At 35.0% G+C, this 25,706-nt stretch overlaps 1 protein-coding gene across 3 annotated transcripts in view; it reads left to right on the top strand.

Annotated features, from left to right (window-relative positions):
* The first annotated feature begins 2,518 nt into the window (after positions 1-2,518).
* LOC131164229 (DNA-directed RNA polymerase V subunit 1) overlaps positions 2,519-25,706 on the top strand; it is a 77,321-nt gene continuing 54,133 nt past the window's right edge. Inside the window, exons 1-8 of one of the 3 annotated variants that reach the window (XM_058121260.1) lie at positions 2,519-2,785; positions 2,947-3,132; positions 5,585-5,662; positions 21,812-21,908; positions 22,403-22,529; positions 22,668-22,783; positions 22,994-23,056; positions 25,401-25,568. In XM_058121260.1, the coding sequence (XP_057977243.1) occupies positions 21,828-21,908; positions 22,403-22,529; positions 22,668-22,783; positions 22,994-23,056; positions 25,401-25,568 (555 nt within the window). In that variant the 5' untranslated portion in view covers positions 2,519-2,785; positions 2,947-3,132; positions 5,585-5,662; positions 21,812-21,827. The remainder of the gene's footprint in view (positions 2,786-2,946; positions 3,133-5,584; positions 5,663-21,811; positions 21,909-22,402; positions 22,530-22,667; positions 22,784-22,993; positions 23,057-25,400; positions 25,569-25,706) is intronic. The other 2 variants (XM_058121261.1, XM_058121259.1) reach the window with 2 other exon arrangements.

Here is a 25,706-nt window from a genome sequence, read left to right as displayed (position 1 = left end):
TACCGAGGATTGGTTACATTTGATTGTCATCAAAACCCGATTAGATAACATGCAAAAAGGGATAGTTAGACATGGACTCAATCAAAATAAGGGACCTAAGAAAAATAAAAATAATGGACCTAAGAAATATAATTAACAAGGACCTGTGACAAAATAATGTTAGATGAGGTAAAATGTTATCAAGGGCCCTTACATTTATGGAATGAAAAAAAAAATGTTATAACAATGGTTACAAAGTACCCCATAGACTTATTTCATTTTTCAGGAAATGAGGGAACAAATAATAGAGGCCCCATTGAGAAGGAGCCCGGTTAAAATCGGGTATCTACAATTTTTAAAAACTAAAATTTAATGGTGTGTGAAATAAAAATTATTTGATTTATAATATATTTTAGTCGCATTTTTAAAATTTTTGGATGGTCAAGTATAAAAAATAAATTCTTTAAAATGTTTTTATTCAAATACTTTTAAAATTTTCAAACAAGCATAAAAATAAAAACATAAAAAAACTTTTTTGGTTGCCATTAGAGGAAAACACATAATTATGGTCATAGCCAAAAAAAAAAAAAAAATGCTATTATTAATTTTCTTGTGTGGCATATAAATACCAAAGTGCACATAAAAATAAGCCAAAATTATGGTTTAATGAATGCAACTAAATATGAAATGGTACAACCAAGATCTTTATTTTAGTTTGTTTCAAAGGCTTAATCATTAACATAACTATGTTAATGCAACAAATTTTAAAAATTAATGATAAAAATAAAATGAATGGAACAAAATTTTGTTTTAAAAGATAAAACGAACAAATTTTGAACTAATTGTCTATTGGAAATCGACATTATTAGAATCCAAATTCAATTTCAAATCCATTATTTTTGAAAGAAAAAAAGATAAAGTTTAAATACCTAATATGACATGATATCATTTGTTGATAGTTGATTAGGTTTTTAGTTGTTCATCCCGTTCTTCGTACACATTATTTTAATAATGAAGAGGTTTTATATATTTATTTAACTCGATATATAAAATCATGGGATGAGAATTTTTTTTTTTGCGAGATGAATATCACCCAATTATATAAATTTAATTAGGGAAAAAATGCTCATATCTTTTGATCTTTGGCAAAAAGATAAAAACTTTTCATAAAATTTTAAAAATTCTACAAAATATTATATGAGATTTAAAAAATGTTACAACCCTTCTTTAAGATTTTTATTTAAAAAAGAAAAAACACAAACATTTCCTAAAAAAAATGTGTCTTTTTGCAAACTACAAAGGGAGATTTATGTCTTTTGCCGAACCTCGGGGAGGTCTTTTAGATTTTAAAAACTTTAGGGGAGGTAATTGAAATTTTCAAAAATTTATGGAAAGTTATTATTTTTTTACCAAATCTAAGGAGAGGTCAATGTGCTTCATCCATTCAATTAATTATGATTTTATTCATATACAAATGAATGACAAAATAAAGGGGTTTGTTTTGATTATATAACTATAGTAGAAAGTGAATTTATTATACTTCTCCTTTTAATTATAATTTGTTTCCGTCATCTAAATTTCCTAACTCAACTATTTTTCGTTTGAAGATTTTGTTTGATTTGGATGAAAACACGAAAGGAAAAGAAAAGAAATATAAACCAATTTATTTATAATTTTTTGTTGTCATTAAGAAAAATAAGAAAGAAATAAAATATGCAGTAAATTAAATTTATTTATGCACCATTAACTTTACTTTATTTTAAAAATTTTCAATTTGTATTTTTTTTGGAGTGAACATAAAATATGAACAATACGATGAAGAAAATTGACTTTATTACTTTTTTTTTTTTCCTTTTTCGCAAACTCTCAATGCAGGAGAAGCTTAAAAACGCAAAGACAAAATTATAATATTATAAAAGACAAACATTTCAAAAAATATTTAATTAAATATTTAAAATTGCAGGACCACAAAAAAAATTAATTGTCTAACTCGCCTAATAGATGTCCACTACAATTCGTGGTAACATAAATTGTTTTATATATTTTTGTTTTTTCCTTAACATTTAAAACTCCTTTTAAGTTAAGAATTTATTAAGAAAAGAAAATAAAAAGTTATTTATGTAATAATTTTTTTATATATCATGCTGTCGAGTAAAAATTTGTTCATTAATTTATAATATATTTTATTTACATTTTTTTCTCTTAATAATTAAATATAAAAAATGTTATTCATATATATATATATATATATATATATTTATGTATATTAATATTTTCTAAATTTCAAACAGAAATAAAAGTCAAAAAAAAGAAAAAAGGAATTGCCAACCAAACAGTCCCTTAATTGAGGGATTTGCCGCTTGGCCGGGGCCAGGGTTAAATTGAGTTCGAGGAGGGAGGGTTGAAATTCCAAGGTTGCCACAAAACCTCCGGTTGCTCCGCGGTAACTCCCTCAACCAGTGAGGTCAGTTTCGTCATTTTACATCCAGCCCCGCCTGGGCAGCTCTTAACCAGTACGGTTCTCTAAAGTTAAAACCCCGAGGAAGCTAAAAAAGGCTTAGAATTGACCGCACCGCCACTCTTAGTGCATGCAGTCTGTACTCTGCAGGGAAGGGAGGATCAAAGCCCCTCTCTCTAGAATCAAGCAGAGTCTCCTCTCCATTTCTCTCTCTAGCCTCCACCCTCTCGGACAACGACTCTCTCTAGTTTTGTGAGCAATTTGTCTTCTGCACGGCGAATTTTTAGGGTTTTGGCCTTGGTCGCATTCCCCTGGCCGGAGGGTGTTGAGCAGAGGAAAGGCCCCCCGGTGCCGTTTCTCTTATTCTCTCTGTTTCTCATTCTCTCTCTTGCTTATTTTTGGTGAAATGGGTGTTAATAGTGTCTCTCTTCCTTTGGTTGGTTCTTAAGCTCAGTGATTGATTTTGATGGGTCCCTCTCTCTTTCTATCTGGTCCTTGTCTGCGTGTAGGTGGTATTTAACGGCGTGCCATTGCAGAGAATCAACCTCGCAGCCTCGGAGCAGCGCGCGCATTTTAAGTTTAGGTGTCGGAATTTGGGCTAACTGGAGAAAGTTGAAACCAGTGGAGCGCTGGCTTGAGTTTTTTCTTTTTTATGTTTCTGTTTGGATAGCGGAAGTGGCGAGGAGAAGGAAGAGGTAAATGTTGATAAATTCTTAGGAAATGAAATCCGTTTTCAAGCAATTTTCTAGAATTTCCCTTCTTCTCTTTTATCTACTGATCCAAATGGACAGCAAGTTTGTTGAGGTTGGAATTCAAACCGAGGTGTTCTATTTTTATTTTTGGTGGTTTTATGTTCTTGTTCGTGGGTTTTTCTAGAGAATGTAAAACCAGTAATATTGGCTGCAAGGTTTCGTTCGGTCGCTGAGAAAATGTGGGCGAAGGGGAAAAAATTGAAGGACGGGTTCCTCTTGTTCGTTTTCAGGAAACTTGCTTTTCAGAATCCTTCTTATTTTTCGGAAAGGAAATAGTAGAAACTGGAAATAAATAGACTGAAGACCTAATTTTATTTCTCTTTAATGTCTGGAGAATGCGCCATTTTGTGGAGAAACTTGCGATAAATGGTTACCTGGAACAGCTGCCATGTGCCAAGTGTGATCTGTGTGACATGTTCACTCCCCTTCCCTGCTTCTGAATACGGAAAATAGTTTTAGGTTCTGAATCAATTTTGTCGTTACTGTGAGAGGCTCCTTTTGTTCCGAGTTTCAAAAATCTGTTTTGGAGTTGGCAATATTTTTGAAAAAGTTGACTGTAAATGGAGATTGAAATGCTCGAGCAGTTTTATGATATTTTTCAGGACTGGGTGTTTTTTAAAAGAAAAATACCAACAACGAAAATGATTTGGAACATTTAGTGTTTGTGTTTTTGACTATTTTCCCTTTCATAAAAGTAAGATGCTTCAAGGGGAACATTGGAAGGTAGTTTATTACATTTTCAAATGAACATTGTTGTAAACTAAACCATGCTTTCTGCATTAAGAAATTTTTTTTTTTAAGCATTCAAGTAAAGTAGGTGGATGTCTCAAGTAATTTGTCTGATGCATTCTGGGCGCTGTTTTGAATCTGTATTGCTTATCACGAGGAGTTCAATCAGCAAGTGAGTTGGATGAACTTCTTGATTTCAGGTGTGAAGTGTGAACATGATTTAAACACTTGGCAAACTGTTTCCTTTTATTTAATATTTATGAAATATTACTCGAACATGGCAAACTACTCGAAAGAGATTCAAAAATTTTTTCAGCTTTTGAAAAATTTAAACTAGGTCACAAAATGTGTTAATATGAAATAACTCAAAACTTATTTAGGTGAGGATTATGTATTTATATTTAGGAATTTTCCTATTTTCATATTTTTTTCCTTTGTTGAGCACCCTATATCTGTATTTGAAAAATAATACATTGTTTGATTCAGTAATTTTTTTTTTTGTGTTTAGTTCAATAGCTTATGCATCAAAAACTTGTTGGACGTAGATTAGTGTAGGTCTAAGAGTCCATTATCTTTTTAAAAGGAAAATTGACTTTCTGTTAAATCTGCCAAACATTTCAATACCTTAGTATTGATCCCTTGATGCTTTTGAAATCTTTGAGGGTGGCAGGTATACATTTGGCTTTTCTCCCATTTAATTTGGTGCTATTACACCCGCATACATAAATATTGCAAATGTTGAAGTAAAAATATCAGCGTCATATTCATTCTCATGCTCTTTGAAGGAACTTAAGTCTTAAAAGAGTTATGTTCAGATGTTCTGTCATTGGAATCAATATTGAGGAACGTTACTTGTCGTGTCTAGCAAGGCTGATGGATCATGCACTTAGATTGTGCTTTGCATGACATAAAAGAACTTATAACAGATTGTATTTGGCATGGTATCAAATAATGTATGACCTAAAAAATGTTCTTTTGATTTAACAACCATTGGTCCATTGCTCAGCAATATGCATAAAGTGCTTCTGCAATCTGCTCTAACAATTCAAACACAAAATAAATAATCAGGATTTCCTTAGTTGATACATCATCACACATGTGCTTGAAAATTTTTTTTGGGGTCTATTTTTCAAAACCGGAGTCATCTCATGTTAGAAATCACTTTTGCAACTTAATTCTGACAGTTGCACTTCAAAAAAGCACTACTTTAAGCAAAATTAACTTTATGCCCCTAATGCATTTATTTATACAAGTGCTTTTTAATAGCAAGTCATTGAAAAAAGAAGATCAATCTAGTTTGGAGCCTAGAGCAAAATTTTTTCTGTCACTTCTTCCGCAAAGATAAATATGTATTCTAGGAGAATTATTTATAGTTGGGATGCCATTATTGCTACATAAGTTTCCCATTGGAGCTCTAGGAAAGCAATTCCTCATAGTTAGTCGGATATTGCTTGTCGCACTAGATTATACTGGAGACAGATATAGGGCCTGATTTTGGACATATCCTTGGTGAGGTTAATTCCTCATATACACTAGGTTTTGTACGTTTGTATCTATGTCGGAGATGGATAGAGTTTGTATCAGCTTTCTCATTGCACAATAGTGTTATTTCCTCTTTTTTGATTGCTAATGGGGATTATTTTGATTGATATTTCAATTTTTGTAGGTCTCTTAATGACAGGGAGGTGGAGGAACTCTATTTTTTTGTGGAGGGTTGCTGTCTTTCCAATAGGAAGGATGCCTGGTAGTGGGATCTAGTCATTTAGCTTCATCAGGGGATTTTAAATTGTTCTTTGGGTATTTGATTCATGAAAACATGCCATTTCCTACTCATCATGGTATTTGGAAGGCCAAAGTAATATTAGGAATTTTTTTTGGTTGGTTATTTTTAGTAGATTTAACATGAGCAATCTGTTGTAAAGTAGGAATCCTTTCTAAGGCTTTATTTTCGGATTTTAGTTCTCTATGCCTTGACACTTCGGATCTACTTCTCACCTTTTCATGCATTGTTCTTTCTACGGAGCAGTAGTGGATCCAGGATTTGCTAGAAAGAGGGTGAGATTAGACTTAAGAAAAATTTAGAACAGCCACTGTTCTGTTCACACATTATTTGCAACTTGATGAGTTGATTGACTAATTGTGTTGGGCTAAGACATAAATTTTTGTTAAAAATTATAGCCTTGCTAAAAATATTGATTTGACTATAGATAATGAATACTCTTAAATATATTTATAACACCAATTGTAATGCTAGATTTTTTCATAGAATAGGTTCTAGCAGATGTAAGTGGAGTGTGATTAATGAATTGAATCTTCTAGGGGTGTTGTTGTTTGGGATCAAACTAATATTGCTATGGTGATCTCTAGGTGAATTAATAATCTTTCTTTAGGGAAAAAGATAGCCTCTCACGAAACTCTTCTCTTTCTCTCATGGATTGAACTTATGGCCTTGATAGAAGTCAACAACAAAAACCCGTTCGATTCATATCGAAGGAAAGGCCTTTGATCTTAGATTTGACCCCTTATTTGTTCATGTTGGAGAACATTATTTCTCGGAATAGGTGGGTGTGACTTGCCAAAGAGATTTTAGTTTGGCTAGCTGAAGATTTATCAATTTTTAGTCGGATGGAAAAGGGATATTGAAGTGTTCATTTGGGAACATGCAATATTGGTTGTCGATTAGGTGGACAAAGGTGGGGAAGTTTCTGTAGTTAGGATTGGGGTGGGGAAAGGTAAGAACTTCTTCATGTTCACCCTTGGTGGTGCTAAAAGTGGTGGATGGCAAAGCTTAACTGATGATTTTCGTGAGTTAGCTAAGGAAATTCAGACTAATCTGGAGGCAAAGGCGAAGCAAGTCTTTTGGCTCCTTGGTCACAAAGACAGGTGGTGATGGAAGAGAAGATTATCAATGGGGGTGAGTCGCAATTGAAGAAGCCTAAGGCTTCATTGTTGGGAACCACCGCTATTCGATCGGAGAAGAATGTCCATAGAGTTTAGGTATCTAGGGTTTCGAGAGGAGCTTGGAAGCTTGTAGAGGTGGCTAGGGTTGTGCTTGGGGAAGATGAGGCAAAGAATATTGGGCCGAGAAGTTTTGTTTTCGTCTTGGACCTAGGCTTGGTAATTGGAAAAGGAGCAGTTTCCTTTTTAACTAAGTTGGGCTAACTTATTGAACATGCCCATAGTATTGGCAAAAGTGAAATGGGCTATTGTTTAAGCAGGCTCATTGTTTGAATTATGCGGACAGGGCCCAATAGGCCCGTGTAAGCATTCAAGGAACTGCTTAGATCTCAAATAAGTCCAGAAAGATCCTTCGAATGGAGTTTCTAATGACCAAGGATGTTTGCCTGCGAGTGATGAATTAAATAGAGAGCACTTGCGTGAAGCTGTTTTGGAAGAATCTTATTATTTGGAGCAGCAACTACCAGTAGTCGAAGGTCAAATTGAGGAAGTTTAGAAGATTCCTGCATTTCAAACCCAAAATTCTCTCATTAATTGGTGTAGATAGACAAGGGACTTAATAAGTATATTGTCTTCCAAGCAGATTCTAGGTACAAACCCTACCTTGCAATTGTTTAATTTCTACAAAGACTCTTGATGACCAAGAGGGTTTGCCATCTTCAATGGAAAGAAGCAACAGTACTATAAGGATTAATGGGAAAGAGGCGGTGAAAGAAGGTCTTGTTTCAAACAATTTTGAAGTTTTGGTCAATGATTGTGTGCTGGAGCAAGAGATTACAATAAAGGATTTATAGTGGTCTTCTAAAGTGGTCAAAAAAGGAAAGTGTTGAATGAAAAATCACAATTCTTGTGAAGTTGGGAGTTAGGGGAATATTGTTTTTTTTTTGGGGGGGGTGGGTGGGGGAATCAAATGGTAAATCTGATAAGCTCATGGGTCAAAAGGTGTACATTTGTTGAAATATAAGGTAGTTGGGTGTTGAAATGAAGAAAAAGTTTGAAGAAAACAAGTTAGTTCTACAGAGATGACAAGAAAAGTTTTATGGAGAGATGCTGGTGGTATTTTAAGTGTAACGGAAGAACTACTTTTGCAGAGGGGTGGGGACCAATGAGGAGGTGGTTGTGAGGAAAACAAAGAACTAGAGGGATTTTTCGCATAATGATAGGGTTGACATCAGTGATTTTTATTGTGATAGGGGGTTTGCTCTTGGATGAGATTTGTGTACAATATGGTTATGTTTCTAATTCATATATGCTTGCGGATTTGATGTATGTGCCACCTTCCCCTTTGGAAGGTTTGGAGGGAATTTGTCTTTTTGATAATGATGATATGGATGAAAAGAAATTGGATAAGGATGGAATTTTTCCTTCTTCTTTGGATGAGTTCTCTCTAGGGAAAATCTTGAACCTCGGCATTTAGTGGATGACTTGGGTTTATACATGTCAGTTTGTGGAGGAAATTACTTTTGGATAGATGGTGGTAAATCGAAGGTTAAGAAGGGTCAAGGGGATTTAGCAAATTTGAGATGTTCAGTGAATCGATGGGAAGTTAATAAAGAGGGGCTTTTGTGGTTAGTTTTTGTGTAGGTTTATTTTATTTTCATTTTATTTATTATTTTATTATTTATTTATTTTTTGAGGATTTAATTGAAGGTTAAGAAGGGTCAAGGTGAATTAGCAAATTTAAGGTGTTTAGTGAATTGGGGTAGTGATTAAAGTGGGGGGGGGGGTTTCGTGGTTAATTTTTGTGTAGGTTTACTTTTATTTTCATTTTATTTATTATTTAATTATTTCTTTATTTTTGAGGATTTCTTTTCATCACCTACGCTGTAATTCTCTCTCTCTCTCTCTCTCTCTCCCTCTCCCTCTCCCTCTCTTCATATAGCTTCTTATTTTTATGGAAAAAAATGGTGATCTCTAGGCTTCTTAGTAATCATTTTTAGGAGGATGGTAGTTGTCGTCCTATGATTGAGGGGTTGAATTGGTGTCCCATTTCTAGTGAGGTGACTGGTTACTTGGAGAGGCTTTTTGAGGAGGATGAGGCTAGGCAGGAAGTGTTTAATATGATGGGGAGAAATCTCATGGGTCAGATGGTTAAACATTTTTGGAGTTGTTGGGATGTAGGTATGGATGACCTGATCAATGGTATTTCATGAGTTTCAAAGCAATGGGGTGATTCCTAGAAGTATGAATTCGACTTTGATCACTTTTATTCCAAAAGACTGTCAGGTGTTTATTTGCTTCTTATTAGTTTGATTGCATGTGTTTATAAGATCATTGAGAAGATCCTAGTCTAGTGGATTAACTTGGCGGCTTTTGTGGGGGGTAGATATATTTTGGATGCTGTTCTTGTGGCTACCCAGGTGGTGGAGCAAGTTAAGAGGAGCGAAACCATGTTAATTTTTAAGCTGGACTTTGAGAAAAGGCTTATGATGGGTTCATTACTCTTTATTGGGGAGGGTCTTGGATAGGAAGGATTTAGATCTTAGTTGTGTTGTTGGATTTGAGGTTGTCTTTCTTCTGCCCTGATTTATGTGATTATTAATGGTCAGCCTAAGGCTTGGTTTTCTGCATCTAGAGTGTAAGGCAAGGGGGTCCATTATCCCTTTTCATTTTGGTAGCTGATGTGTTGAGTACAATGATTTATGGGGCCATTGATAGGGGTTTTGTCCAGGGTATCGCTGTAGGTAGGGATGAAGTGGTTGTCTCTCATCTGCAGTTTGTTGATGATACCATTTTGTTTCTGTCAGATTGTTGGATGTCTTCTTTTAACATTCTCACCATTTTACAAGTGTTTTAGTTAGTTTCTGGTTTAAGATTAATTTAGCTAAGTGTGGGCTAGCTGCAATTAATCTGAATCCAGAGGAGATTTATATTTGCAGATCTTGTAGGTTTAGGGGCTTTGCAATGGGGTTTTTTTTTTTTTCCTTATTTATGAGTCTCGTTAGATGGGAATATTAGGTCTGAGGGGTTTTGGAATCAAGGACTGCAAAGATCTCTAGATGCCTTGGTGGGTGGAAGGGTATGCTTTTCCTTTTGGGAGGTTGCATTACTTTAAAGTTTATTCTGGTTGTCTCTCTCTTTGATTTCCATGTCTTCTGTCTCCATTTAAGATTCTGTTGAGGGTTGCTATGTGGCTGGAGAGGGAGTTTTTCTTTGGTTAGGCGTTGGTGAGAGGAGGGCTCTTCTTTTCAGTGAGGAGGTAGTTTTTAGGTCCAAAGAGGAAAAAAAAAGGGGGGGGGGGGGCGTGTTGGATCTTGGCAAGTTGGTGTTTGAGAACATTGTTTTGGTTGGTTGGTGGCTTCGACATTTTCCTTTGGAAACTGATTCTCTATCCCATAGGGTTATTAAAAGTAAATTTGGTCCACTGGGTAATGGGTGGGATGCAAATTTTATATTTAGAGTTACTCATGAAAGCCCTTGGAAATTCATTTTTCACTTATCATTTTCATTTTTTCTTCAATTACATAGCGAGAGATGGCTATAGGTTTCAGTCTTGGAATGAACTCTGGGTAGGTGAATTATGTTTTTTGGTTGCATTTCTTTCCATCTTTCACCTTCCCATGTGTTCAATATTCATGACAGGAGGGTTTCATAGGGTTTTAAATTTGGTACAGACCTTAATGATACAAAGAATGATGAGATTTTTGCTCACCTAAGTTAGTTGGAATCCTTAGAGTATTCTCACATTGAGGATATTAGAGTCTGGTGTTTTTTCTTGTAAATTATGTATTCTTATATTTTCCATTCTTTTCTTGTCGCTAATCTTTTGTGGAGAGCTAAAATCCCCTCAAAGATAAGACTTTTGTTTGCCCTGTTATTCCTAGTAGAGTTTAACACCAACAATTTTTTTGCATCTTTGTAGACCATTTATGGCCCTTTCTGCTGGTGTGTGTTATTTTAGTAATGAGGATCATTGTGATTTATTTCATCATTGTGCTATGGCTGAGTGCTTCTGATAAGTTCTTTTTTGTTTATTGGGGAGTGTTGGATATGTCCTGTTTTTTTTTGAATGATGTCTTGTTGAATGATATTGTTGGGTTTGAGAAATAGAAGAAGGCAAGATTTTGTGGTGGTATGCAGTATTTGCTGCTAGCTATTTAGGTAATCTGGTTGGAGAGGAATGCTCAGGTTTTCCATACTGTTGCTTCATCTGTAGATATGACTTGAGACAGGATTGTGTTTTTAGCTTCCTTGTGGGTTTCCTATTGGATGCGTTCTCTGACATTCAGCATGATTTGTCGCGCTTATTAGTTCAGTTTTCTGTCTCTTTTTGTCTTAACTCTTTACTTTATTTTTTGTTTTTTATCTTTAGTTTTTTTTTTTTTTTTGTGATGCGAGTATTTCTCATCCTCTTCGTACTTGCTTCTCTCTTAATGAATTTATTCTTTTTCTATTGAAAACAATCTTTTAGAAGTCACGTTATTGTTCTTGTGAATGATACTAACCACTTACAACTGCTTTAGAAAATGTTGGTTTATTTTTGTTTTTTGTACATTAATATATAGTATAGATATGGATGTTCTTGGTGCCTGGTTAGTATTGTTCGTGAGTTCCATGTCTTGCTTTCTAGTTTCCTATACTTGTGGAGGAGATTTGACACAACTCCTAGTCCTTGCTGGCTCATATGGTTAAAGTTACCCCCTACAGTTGAGGTTTTTTTTTCTTCCTTGGTGTTTACCTCTTAAGAAGATGGATACTAATAATTTGTATCATCGCTTAGTGAATGGATATTATTGATTTGTATTATCCCTCTACCCAATTGACATGTATTGTGCAATAGAAGTTGCGAAATGATTGATTATCATGTCTTGCTTTCCTGTGCTTGTGGAGGTTTGACACAACTCCTAGTTCTTGCCAGCTCATTTGGATGACTGAAGTTACACCTAGATTTAAGGTTCTTTCTTGGTCTTAGCTTTGAAGAAGATGGATACTTATGATTTCTATCATTCCTCTGTTGATCTATACTAATGATTTATTCTCTCTCTATCTAGTATAGTTGGCGTGTAATGTAAAATACAAGTCGTAATGATTGACAATTTATTTGTTCATTGTCTATTTTCCTTCATGCTCTCGTAGAAAATAGGATTTGCTTTGGCTATTTTTTTTTTTCTTTGTGGAGGATATTGCCTTGATATAAGTATTCTTTTGAACTTTTGGAATGGTTGGGCATTTTTTGCTTTCATGCTTTATTGGTCATTCTTTGGGTGATTTGAAGGGGGAGGAATTCATGCACTTTTTAAAATGATTGATGTTCCTTACCAAGATTTCTACAATTTTGTTAAGTTCTTTATCAAATTCTTTTTATCTTCACATCTTGATCCCACCACCATTATTACTATTATTATTATTATTATTATTATTATTATTATTATTATTATTATTATTATTATTATTTTTTCTTCCTTGGAATCTTCCTTTGGATTCACCTAAAATCTCTTTTGCTATCTTTTTTAATAGAGCTAGCCATTTTATTTCATAGAGTGTTTGCATCTACTTTGTCCCTATTGTCTAATCACCCTATTTGATCATCTTATCTTCAAATTTTAATATATATATTTTGTATACTTTACACATTTTACATTACAAAATATATGAAATGCAATTCGAGCCAAGTAAGGAGGAATATTGAATGTAAGATTGAACTTGATAATAAGGAAATCAACAACACTAGTAGATTCTAATATCTTGGATCTTTTATGCAAGTGGAAGATGAGATTGAATAGGACATAGTACATAGAGTTAAAGAAGATTGGGTGAAATGGAGGAGTGCTTTGGGTGTGTTGTGTGATCGTACAATACTATTAAAATTAAAAGAAAAGTTTTATAGGATGACTTTAAGACCAGCCATGCTTATACGAATTAGTATGTTGGGCAACTCAGAAACAACATATCCAAAAAAATAGAAGTTGCCGAAATGTGAATACTAAGGTGGATGAGTAAGATAAAATTTAAGGATAAATTAAGGAATAAATAGATTCACGGTAAATTCAACATAGCACTAATAGAAGATAAGGGAGGGCAGCTTATATAGTTTGGGCATTTGAAACGCAGGCCAAGTAGTGCTCTAGTGAGGAGGAGTGAGGTAGTTATTGTGAATGGTATTAGAAAAGGTAGGGGTAGACCTAAAATAACTTGGAAAGAGGTAGGGGTAAACTTGAAATAACTTGGAATGAGGTAGTAAGAAAGGATTTAACATATTTGAACTTAGTTGAGGAAAATGCCCCTTGATTGCGTGAATTGGTGGAGAAGGATTCATGTAGCCGACCCCATATAGTGGGACTAAAAACTGATTATTGTTGTATGTTCCATACGAGAGATGTTGGATTTCTTTCCCTTTGTGGGATTCTGTTAAGAAAGAATTTCATTTTTTGTTTATTAATATGTAGGTCAGATTATGTATTTTACTTGAATTTCATTTCATCTGGATTCTTTGTACTTGAAATCTGCATATGGTGGGAAGAAACTGATCTCTCTTTAGGATTCTGATCATCAGGCTTTCCAAGTATCTTGATCGGTTTATGAGGAGGCACCATCTTGCCTTTCTATAAACCATTGTTGTTGTACATGTGAGTTGCGCTGAGGTGGGAAGAGAACCTGGGCTTGTGGGTGAAGCTATGCCTGGGAAGATGAGGCACACATTTATTAAAAATGTGTGTAAAATTCTCATAATTGAATATTATGTTTGAAAACAAATTATCATTAATATCCATAGGAATGTTTCTTGTGCACTCTATGATCTCTTAGGACACAACCATTTTAGTCAATGTATTTATAATTATTTACATGTTGTTTATGGCTTTAAATAAAACTTATTTTCTTGATTTGTCCCAATTTCATTTTTTTGGAAATATGATCATTTGTTTAGTACCAAGTTAGTATTAAATTACAGATTTGTTCAATGTTATTTATATAAAAAATACAAGGTTGTTTGAGTCCAGAATATGTATGAGTTTAAGAATCATATACATTTAGCCAAAACTTGACCAAGGCCTAGTGGGACTTTTAAATATATTAAGATGGAGGTTGCTTTCTGCACACGGAAAGCAGTCTGATTGTGTGAGAGAGGATATTGACTTTGGATAACTTTCAAAAGAGGGTATACAATGGTCAAACCCTTTTTTCTGTATAAAGAGCAGGATGAGGCAGTTATTCATATCTATTCGATCTTTGGGACTGTGCAGCAGCTGTCAGTGGGGATTAACTGGGTACTGGGCTGTCTGCACAAAGAAGAGAACTGGGCTTGGAAACAGGTTCAGAAAAAAAAAAAAAAGTTACTAGCAAAGCTGATCTCTTTTGGCTGTTTTTGGGTTGTTATTGAGGGAAAGAAATAGAAGAGCTTTTGAGGGTACTTATCAATCAATAGAGTTAAAAATAATTGGATAAAAGGTTAGACCCAGGCTACCACTAATTTCCTGATTCTTTTTCTTTGTGGTCTTCTCTTCTTTACTTAGGTTGCAACCCTTGTTGCCCATAGGGCCATAGTGATGTTTTTTTGCCTATTAAAAATGATAATTTTTGACTCTATATAATATTTCTAGTCATTTTTCGTTTTTCAGATAGATGAATATTTCTAAAATCCTTGTTTTGATGGGATTATCTTTGAATTTAAAATGGGGAGAGTGAGACAATCTCAATTTTATTTTTTATTTTTTATTTTTTTTGGTTCTGTCCATGAAACTATGTGTTGAAATTTTAGTCTTTTGAAATTTTGTTTTTTAGAAGTATTTTTATTGAATTTGAATGGGGGGTAGTTGCTAGGTTACATGTAAAATCTTAATTAAATGCAAAGGAAAGAATAAGTTGTACGGTTTCTTGCATGATTTGAGGGAGAGTCTTGGCTCAAGACTAAGGTTACGCTTGGTCATGGAATAACTATTCCTTGGAATAAGATGGAACATAATGAAAATTTTTGGAATAAAGTTCATACCAATTCCTTGTATATTCCTTATTATTTCATTCAACATGTAATAGGAAAGGAATAGATATTGGTGAAATTTGGGAATTGTTATTCCTTGTCTATTCCTTGTTGCAGATTCATAAAAAAGTTTAGATTGAATGTTATTTGCATTATGATAACAATATTTTTTTTTATATGACTACCTTTAACCAATTATAACCAATTATAACCAATCAATCTATTCCTAGGAATAGGCATCCATGAACCAAATGTAACCTAAGGGTGTCACGCCAAACCTGGTTAGGATATAGAAACAGTCTCCCCAAATGTGGGGGTAAGGCTCTGAGAATATGACCTTCCTAGACCCCTGAGATGGTGTGAGAGCCTTGTGCACAGGATGTTGTTTTTATTTTTGTTTTTTTGTTTTTTTTTTTCTCAATTGATTTTATGTGTAAAATGAGATAGTTATTGTACTGAAAACAGGATGTAAGGTGCTTCTTGCAATGAAAAGAGGATATGCACTAGATGCACTTTGTTGAGTACTGCATAGAGGTTGCCTCTCCTGAGGCGACCTTAGCTGCAGGCCTCGGCGCTTGAATGTGCCTAACTGCTAGGCAGGTCTCTTGCACAACTTTTAAAAATACTTTCTCAGCCACCAGGGACTAATGAATTTTTAATGTTGACCTCATACAGGTTGCCCCTCTTGAGGCCACTTTAGCTGCAGGTCTTGGTACCTGAGTGTGCCTTATTCCTAGGCAGGTCTCTTGCACAACTTTTAACAACTTTGTGAGCTAGCAGGGAGTAATGAATTTGTTAAATTAGAGATTCTTGCTGTTCAGTCATGTGCTTGAGAGTTTAATCGATTGAAGAAGGTTTTTTGGTTGTCACTAAGGCAACTTTAGGATCTTAGTATTTTTGAATTTATTAGAACAATTTGGTGATGTCTGCATCAATTTAAGGATCAGTTGCAAATGAGCTTTTAGAGAGGCCAAGTATAAGCTGGTATTCTAGCCAAGAATAGTGCCACAAGCTCTAGCTTTTCCTTTCATTGGCCTCTTCTCTGCTTCAGGTTCTTGAGAAGGTTCTGAAATCTTAATGTTTTAAAAGCGCATATTGATCCCTAAACTGGATAGGGGACTTGGTCGGTCCAACCGATGTGATTAGCCTACTACTACTACAATAACAACAACAAGAAACCAAACTCGTAAGTCCTTCTAGTGGGGTCAGCTACATGAAATCCTTTTTTTCCAATTTACGCTATCATGAACAATTTCGTTTGACCAATTTAGTGCTATTAAAGCCTTAGTTACTATCTTATTCCTAGTTATTTTAGGTTTACCTTTACCCTCCTGTTGCCCCTCACAATAACTAGCTTACTCTTCCTCATTGCTGCACTGTTTAGCTTACATTTAGGTGCCCAAATCATTTGAGTCGCTTCCATATCTTATCTTGGACTGGAGCTATGCCTAACTTATTGCGAATATGTTCATTCCTTAATTTATCTTTTAACATTATATCACTCATCCATCTTTGCCATGTGGATTAAAATTTTAGATATGTTTTTATATATTATAAATTATTTATATATATTTTGTATACTTTTAGGAAAAACTGAATATTGTACTTATGCCATTTTAAGGATGGTAAATGACATAGTAAATAACTAAGCATAATAAATCCCTAAAGTTTCATGCAATTGCATTTCACTTCTTGATATTTTAATTTCAACAAGATCTTGCATTGTGGGGTTTTACAACTTGTGATATAAATTAAATTCACAAATTATGACCAAGTACTTTCATAAGAATATAATTTTTATAAATTTAATATTTAGTAGCTTTGATCCCCCTAAAAAACAATATATATCTCCCAAAATTCAACATTTGATATGGAAAGTATTGTATCTTTTGTTATCTTCTAATCAAAACAAAAACTTCAAAATGGTAAATCTTATAATTGTAATTATTATCATTGTAATGATAATCATTATCTTCATCATTTCCCATCTAAACAGGATCTCTTCTCTATGTATATACATATTTATGTTCTTGAACATGATACTTCACATTGTGCTCGTGTGTTTTGTAAAGTTTTTCTTCCTTCTAATTTTAATAAATCGAAGTTTTATTTTTCCTCATTTATATACGATTTACTATGTATTATATTTTCTTTAGTAAATACAATAAAACAAATAAATAAATAGAGGAGAAGAATTGCATCATTTAAATAATTATAGGTGAAATTGTTGTTTGTTTGGGTCACATTGGCCAAAATTACTGCTTTTCTTTTTAGGTCACATTGGCCTTGCTAGACTTATGGTGTAAGAACTAATGGATTTCGAAATTGGTTAGAAAATTTGGGAAGTGAAAAGGGTCTAAGACGAAGGGGTAAATGAGAGCTTTTATTGTCTTACCCATGTAAAGTGGGGTCTTCATTATCTTTACTAGTGTACATAGAAAACAAAACACATTAAGTGATTGGAGTAAAAGCAGTAAGATAGACAAAAAACACAAGTGAGAGGTGAGTTCAAAAACAAGACAGGAAATTCTGTGTTTGTGGGGAATGAACCTTGCAATGTTCAGTGCCAAAGATTTTAAAGAGGAATTTAGAAGGGAAGTTTGGAAGACATAAATGCTAAGAAAAAGACGGGCAATTCTTGTGATGGGGTAAGCAAAGGAAAGGAGGTATTGAAATGGGGAAATTTATTAGATAAAGTGATGTCCTAAGTGAGTTTGATTGTGGGGGGGGTGTACCATTGGATGGAATTAGGGAACAACATGGATATGTTTCCGACTCCAGTAACGATTTAGTGGACTTATCATATGTACAGTTGTCCCCTTTGGAAGGATTGGAGTGGGGTCTCTTTATTTGAAAATGACGATTTGGTTAATAAGCTGCAGTGCAAGGATGGTATTTTACCAACACCAGTGGAGGAGATTTCAAGGAAGGGTTTTGTTGTTCAAGATCTCAAGGATAAATTGGGTTTAAAATTTTGTGATCCTGGGGGAAATGAAGTGCTTCTTGATGGGTGTAAAAATAGAGCTAAAATGGGTCAAATGGATTTAGCTAACACGAAGAGTTCAGTGAACTATGAAGGAAAAGGATTGAAGAGGGGGGTCGTTGTTTGTTGTTAATTTTCTTTTATCTTTTATTTTTTTTTAATTTTTTTTCATTTCATTTATTTAATTTTAATTTTATTTTTTTATGATGGGCTTCTTGTACTCTTCCATTGTAACCTCTCTTTCTCCTAATATGCCTTATTTTATCATAAAAGAAAAAAATTATGCATCACCTGGCTGCATTTAGCCAACTCACTGATCAGGCCCTAGTGGGTTCAACTATTCAAAGCTTCATCTTCAAGGCTTCAATTTTTTCTGTTCGAATTGAAGGTCATCTTATTCAAGGACTTGAAAGCTGTTTGAAGCTTTTGAATAGCATGTTTTGCATTCGGAAAAAGGTGCACATAGAAAGTTCGAAGCTTCATCTAGCAAGCCCTAGCAGGTTTGATTGTTCTCTCTTTGTCCTCGAAGCTCCATTTTGGCAAGCCCTAGCAAGTTTGACCCTTCAAAGCTTCATCTTCAAAGCTCCAATTTGTTCTTCTTCTCCGAATTGAAGGTCATCTTCTTCGAAGACTAGAAAGCTGTTCTACTCTTATACAGATCTAGACTTCAACGTAAGTATGGGTCTCTGTTTCTCTTGCATAGCAACCCTCTCACCCTTGCACAAGCACGGTTATGGTTGTGTTAGCAGGAGGTGATGTTAAACTGTTTGGTGCAGATCAAAGGAAAACCTTTTGATTTGAGATAGGATACGGAAGGGGAGACCCCTTTATTGTGCGTCCTTGAGAATAATGTTTCTCGAAATAGGTGGGTTAAATTCATGAAGGAGGCTGTTTCCTGGCTGGCCAATGGTTTATCAACTTTCGTTCGGTTGGAAGGGGCTCTAAAAGCTTTCTTAGGGGAAAGCTCCTTTGCTAGTGGCAATTAGGTGGATGTGGGTGGGGAAGTTTTTGAAATTAGGGATGAGGAATAAAGATAAGAATTTTTTTGGTGTTCATTCCTAGAGACATAAAGGAATTGGATGGCGAAGCTTTGCAAATGAGTTCTGTGAGTTTGCATAGGAAATTTGTCACAATTCTGAAGGAGCAGGCAGTGCAAGCACTTCAGCTCCCAGATCATGGTGTAAGGTGGTGATGGAAGGAAAGATAGGTGAATGCTGCTCAATTAGTCCACATTCTGAAAAATTGTTTTTTTTGTGCAGGGCTGATCTGCGGTTGAAGGAATCAGGGATGCCCTTACCAGATTATGTGCTTTTCATTGGAGGCGAATGTCCATGAGGTGTAGGGAACTAGCTCCAGTGGCGGCTACTAATCTTGCAAAGGCGGCTAGGATTTATCTTGGATTAGGTTTGTGAGAAAGGTGCTGCTTCTCTTTTACAAAGTTGGGCCATTTAGTAGAACATGCCCAGTGTTTTCACAAGAATGCTGTGGGCCTTTCTCTAGATTCGAAGGAAGGCTCTTATAAACAGGGCTTTCACAGATGGGCGTCGTATATAAAAAGGCCCAATGCTAGGATATGGGTGATCAGGCCCTTCCCTTGCACGACCCAGTGTCTGTGCAAGCCCACTTTCCTAGCCAAAATTTACATATGGGGTGGATATTCAGCAAGATGGTAACAAAATACAAAATCTCTGTTGCTCTCCAAAATAAGCATATAATGGATCAATATTCAGAGCAACAGTTTGTGATGAAAATGATGATAATAATACGAGGGTCAGATAGGCTATATTGATTCTGGTCTTGCAGATGGATTAGAGGCTGGCGTCTCCAGGATTAATAAGAAAGAAGAAACTGAATTGCCTAGGAAATCTGGTGTTTCAGGATTTAATTCTGAAAAAATCCTATGGTCTTAAGGTGTATGCTCGTTGGAAGGCTTCTATGATGGGTGTGGAAATGAGGAAATAATATGAAGCAAAGAGAGAGAATTCTGGTGAGATAAGGCCAAAGTCATAAGGAGAGATTCTGAAGGAGATTTGAGCTTTGTGGAAGATAAAATTGCTAAGATGAAGGATATAGCAAATGATGGAGTTAGTGAAGGAGAGGAGGCTAAGAAATGGGGATATATTTTAGATAACAATAGTGATGACAATCAGCGAGTTTGACTGTGATGGTGGTTTGCTGTTGGATGAGATATGGGAACAATATGGATATATTTCTGATTCCTTTGATGTTCTCAGAGACCCATCATAAGTACATCCTGCCCTTGGAAGGATTGGTAGGGGTTCTTATTTTTAAAAACAATGGGCTGGATGATAATAACAACAACAACAACAAAACCAAGCCTTAGTCCCACTAAGTGGGGTCGGCTAAATGAATCCTTTTCCGAGATGAGGATGCTTAGATGGATGAGTGGTATAACATTGAAAGATAAATTAAGGAATGCACATATTCGTGGTAAGTTAGGTGTAGCTCCTATAGAAGATAAGATAATGGCTCAGATGTATGGAATTTTACCCACACCAGTGGAGGCGATTTCTAGGAAGGGCTCAGAAGCCCAAGATATAATGGATAAAATGGATTTAAAAATGTGCGATGCTGGTGGAATTGAAGTGTGCTTTGATGAGGAAAGAACAAAGCGAAGCCCAAAGGGAGCTTGCAAATTTAAAGTGCTTGGTGAACTATGATGGAAAGGGGTTGAAAAGGGGTTTTCTTGGTTAGGAGTACTATTTGGTATTTTTTTATTTTTAAAATTTCATTATTATTATTATTATTATTATTATTATTATTATTTTGTTTTAGTTTCTTATTTTTTCGGGTGGACCTCTTGTCCCATCAGGTTGTAACTTCTAAATAAGAACACAAGTTTGGCACGTATCACAATACTTGAAAGCTTTGACTTGAACTTTTGTAATATATAGGAAACAAACACAAGAAGTTGGAATAAAGCACTGAGAAAAATAAAGAAAATGAAAAGAACATACATGTGATACATGTTGCAGCAGAAGAAAACTTTGACATGAGCTTCTGTAGTTATAAATATAACATTAGATTTATTGGTCTACATGTTTGTACATATGTATGTGTGTTTGTTTGTATACGCATACACAAATAAACCAGACCCAAATATGGATATGCTTGTAAAACTATATAATGTGAATTAGACCTGTCATGTGGCCAACTTGGGTAATTTTGTAATGTGCTCTTTTCCACTTGGAAAATTCTTTGAATTCTCATTCCTGATGCATGTATTAGGATTTAGACGCTGTACAGCATAGCATAAAAAATGACCAGAAATCTAGCTATAAAAGAGCTTGATGAAAGTTTGATTCATTGGAGTGATCCTCGTCAACTCAATTAAGTTTATAGCTGTCAACCTGGTAGTCTGTGCTTTGCCACATCTGAAAGGTTATGTGATTTGTACTCTGCTTCCTTTAATGATGGCATAACATGCTTACATGACTTCATCAGTTTCATCAAAACTATCAACTACTGCTTTGCTGGTTGTACTGTATGTTGTGTTAGACAGTGTGACTGTTGATAATTTATAATCTAGAGACATAAATGTAGCAATCTCTCTCTCTCTCTCTCTCTCTCTCTTATGCGGAGATATGCATTTGCATTTGCATGTATGTGCAGCCATGGCTGTTTCCCCTTTCTATATATGGTGTTCCATTCCTCACTAGAAGAGTGGAGTTCTGTGACTAGCATATTAAGTGTATGCTTTTAGAAAAAACAAATTACGAAGTGACTTAAGCTCAGTGTTGATTTTATGAATTTTATGCATCTGATTCATGCAGAATGGGTCAGGATTTATGGTTTTCTGTTTACTATAATTGTTCTGATCTTGTTGATTTGAAGTTGTGAGATCATCTTGGCTGACTATTATAAGTCACTTTTTTCCAGAAGTTTTTGACAATTTTATGCACGTTTATCCCTTCACATTTCTGTCTGCTGGTTTTTACATACTGGTGCCTTACTTTATTTTTTTGGTTTTTTGTGTTTTTGTTTTTTTTTCTTTTTCATTCCCTCTAAAATTTAAGGTTTTCTATAGAGTAAATGGACGATAATTCCTCAACATCTGTTCTAGATGGGGAAATCAATGGAATAAGATTTGGTTTGGCAACCCGTCCAGAAATTGTGAGTACAAATCTATCATTTTTTGCAGTTACTTTAATTTGCCCGTGTTAAGTTTTTATGCTGCTTCAATTAATATCTGGAATTTGGTTTGTACAGATGCGTGTATAGAAATACTACTTACATATGGACATTTATATATACTGTACATTCATACACTCTCCCAGTAATAAAGACACTATGCACTCTCATTTATTCATCAACAGAAGTGAGGATGGACACATATATCTTGATTCCATCTCTAACATCTTGTGACAATTCTAAAAGAGTTATCACTCATCAGTTACTTGTATCAAAACATTGGTGTGGCCTCTAGTGTCTTCTGATTGTTTGTTGTATCAAAACTGGAAAATTGCTTCCAACTTGACTTTTTAAGTTTGAAGAAAAAATAAGTTCTGAGTCAAAAGGATTTTGAAACCGCAAGTGCACCTTTTTGAATTTCCCAATTTGTTTATAAACAACTAAGTCCATCAAGCTAATTTATTCATTTTATACAGCGTATTGCATCCAACAGCGACTTCCCGATTAGCCATGCTAGTCAGCTTACTAATCCATTCCTTGGTCTGCCACTGGAATCTGGTAAATGTGAATCTTGTGGTACTGCTGAACCAGGGAAATGTGATGGTGCGTATTTTTGTTTGTTTTGCAAAAATAGGTTTAGATTTTTTTTTTTCCAAGGTCATAAATATATAAGAAACAGTGATCATTATTTATGTATGCTTGATAAACATCACTAAAATTTGTTCATTTTGCTTGATTCAGGCCATTTTGGATATATCGAATTGCCAATACCAATATATCACCCGTGTCATGTTAGTGAGCTGAGGCGGATGTTAAGCATATTATGCTTGAAGTGCTTGAAGATAAAGAAGAATAGGGTATTACATTTGTGACCGCAGATGTATATTTCTGAAGTATTTCATATAAAAAATTATTAGTTCTAATTCCAGTATAGCATATTGCGGCTCTTTGGTGTTCTATTTAATTATTTATTTTGAATATCTTCTCTGCATATGATATGGTATTATGTTACATTATTCCATCTTTTGTTTTTTTTATATTTTATTTTTGTTTTATTCCTTTTCCAGTTCTTGATCAAGAGCAGTGGAGTCAGTGGTAGGGTGTTGAATGCTTCAGCTTCTTGCTGTGAGGTAAGAATCTCTGTACTAATTTGTTGTGGGAGTAGAACTCATGTAGCTTGTTGCCCTCAATTTTTACAACTTTTTAATCAATGTGCATGTGTGTTGGAATTCTTTATTTATTCTATTTTCAGATTTTGATGCATGCTAATGGGCATGACTTTTGCAGTCTTATCACATTTTTTTTTCAGAGGTAAATGTGCACACGACCTAGCACCACAAAGACCCCAGAACCTCCCCTGGAGGGAGTCAGAAGACGAGCCAGTGGGCCATGGAACAATTATCATTATTGCTTCTATTGCTTCCTACGAAGGCAATGATGGTTCCCAACACATTTTAGCAGGCAATTTTAACTTCTAAGTAACTTAAATGTTACCAAATTTGTGCATCACAATTCTGACGCTTTGATAATCTTGCTGAATCTTGGCACTTCGTCAGAACATAACTTTGGTTGGTCCCAAAATTACCTGCTCTTGCATGGAAGAAATATAGAAAATGTTTTCTTCTGAATTCTTCAACGATTGCAAGTACGAAGTGAGTAGGAGGAGATGATTGAGAAGATGAAAGGTTGAGGGATTGAAGCAATTTCTTTGTGCTCATTGAGTGTAAAGAAGAAAAAAGAGAATGGGAGGAACAGAGGAAGTGTTCATAAATCTTTATGAAAGATTCATTGATTTTAATTTGTGATAGTTATCTCGTTTGCCCTTAAAAGAAGTCCACTGAAAATGCTTAGATACTTCTTAAAAGTTCCAATTTAATGTGAATTGACAAAACTAAATATAATTTATTTTTTTTCAAATAAAAGTTTTAAAGTACCTTGGGGAAGAATGAGATTTGTCTCCCTACCTGTGCTGTACAACCAAGAACAAACCTTGCTGCATTTGATATTTTGGCCAGCAATGATTAATGATACCTTTTTGTCCTTGACCAGGGGCTTGCCTGGCGATTCCACAATCACTTATGGCTTATTGTGTAAGCTGTAAGTGATGGTGGAACTTCCACACTTCAATGGTAGCTATCTCATCTAGTGATCTATGCCATCATATTTGATCCCTATGGTGGTAAAGGAAGCAGATTTTTGTAGATAAGGTGCCCAAAAGTGAGGGAAGGTCATCATGTCTTGGGTGTCAAGGAAGGGATTCCTGTCTCCTTTTCTATTATGCTGTCTTGTGTGTGATGAGTGGTAGATGGGGTAGACAATGGTGGTGGTAGGTCTAATTAAGTGCATTAGTGTGTGTTTTGAATGTATTCCTGTATCTTGCATACATGATGCAGATGACACAATCTTCTTCCTATAAAACGATATGGTCATCTTCTTCCTGTAAGAGGGATTGATTATATCCCTTAGAGCGGTTTTGGTAGTAATTCTGGGATATAAGTATATAACATGACAACCAATGCAGTGCCGCTTGCTCTTGTGAAATAATGTTCACTGAAGTTTTTCTTTACCTTGCATTTATATGAGGTGAGGGCCGGCCTTGGATCAACGGTAAAGTTGCTCCTTTGTGGCTGGTTGGTTGGGCATGGATTTGAGTCTGAGGAAATAACCTCTTTGCATAATAGTAGGGGTAAGATTGCGTACATTCTGCTGACCCTCCCCCTATCCTCACAAAGTGGGAACCTTGTGGCCTGGGGGTGCCCTTTCCTGTGTTTATATGAGGTATATGTTTATTAGCCACAAAGTATGTATGTATTACCTTCTCATATCCTTTCTCTATGCTCTAAGCAATGTTTTCATTTGCCAGATTTGGAGATAAATGTGACACTCCTCAGTTTAACTCGCACATTTTTTGGATTTAATATTCTTTTATAAATTACTCTGTAACTTATTGGTTTGAGTGTCAGTAAGTGTGCATGGGCATGTCCCAAACTGTGTATAGATATTGCTTGTATCATTGCCTGGTTGAATAGGAAATAGAAAACAAAAAGTAAAACAAAAATAAGAGACTAAAAACATAAAATTTCATTCAGTCTCTTTGGAAGTCAGAAAGATAAATCCCCTTAGAACATCTGGAAGAGAATGCCCAAAGAACACCATAGCCCAATTCCATCCCAAAGTAGCAGTAAAGTCAGTGCATCCACTAATAATAAGTGCATTCCTTTCCAACGAAAACTTCAGAGATTAAATTTGTTTATTGTTCATTCTTCAGTATGCTTTTTCTTGTATGGACTTAAACTCTCTAGTTTACTTTAATATGCTGTATGTTTGGTTCCATTGTTTGTGTTTCTATTGCTGAGTTTTGGACTACAATAAATAAATAAAATATGCTTGTGTTTTAGTTAATGTGCGCTCCACATTTTTTCCCTTGTGTATTTTTGATGATGTGGCCCATACTTTTTCCTCTTCTTTCTGCAGGATCTTTCACAAGTTTCAATTAAGGAGGTTAAAACTACAGATGGGGCATGCTACTTGGAGTTGAAACTGCCTTCTAGGTCAAGAATAAGAGAGGGTTTCTGGAATTTTTTGGAGAGATATGGTTTTCGTTATGGCGACACATTTTGTCGTCCTTTGCTCCCTTCTGAGGTTTTTTTCCCTACTTAGACCTTGCACTTTTATTTGATCTTTCTTGGTGGGACACATAGTTAGCTTTTATTGTTATAAATTTATATTTGTGTCTTGCACTGGTTGATTTTGGTTGTTGTTGTTATTATTATTGTTATT

This window comes from Malania oleifera, chromosome 9 (assembly GCF_029873635.1).
Source record: "Malania oleifera isolate guangnan ecotype guangnan chromosome 9, ASM2987363v1, whole genome shotgun sequence".
In the NCBI taxonomy this organism is placed as follows: Eukaryota; Viridiplantae; Streptophyta; class Magnoliopsida; order Santalales; family Ximeniaceae; genus Malania; species Malania oleifera.
The sequence above is the reverse complement of the archived record's forward strand: the minus strand, read 5'-3'. Positions and strand labels throughout refer to the sequence as shown.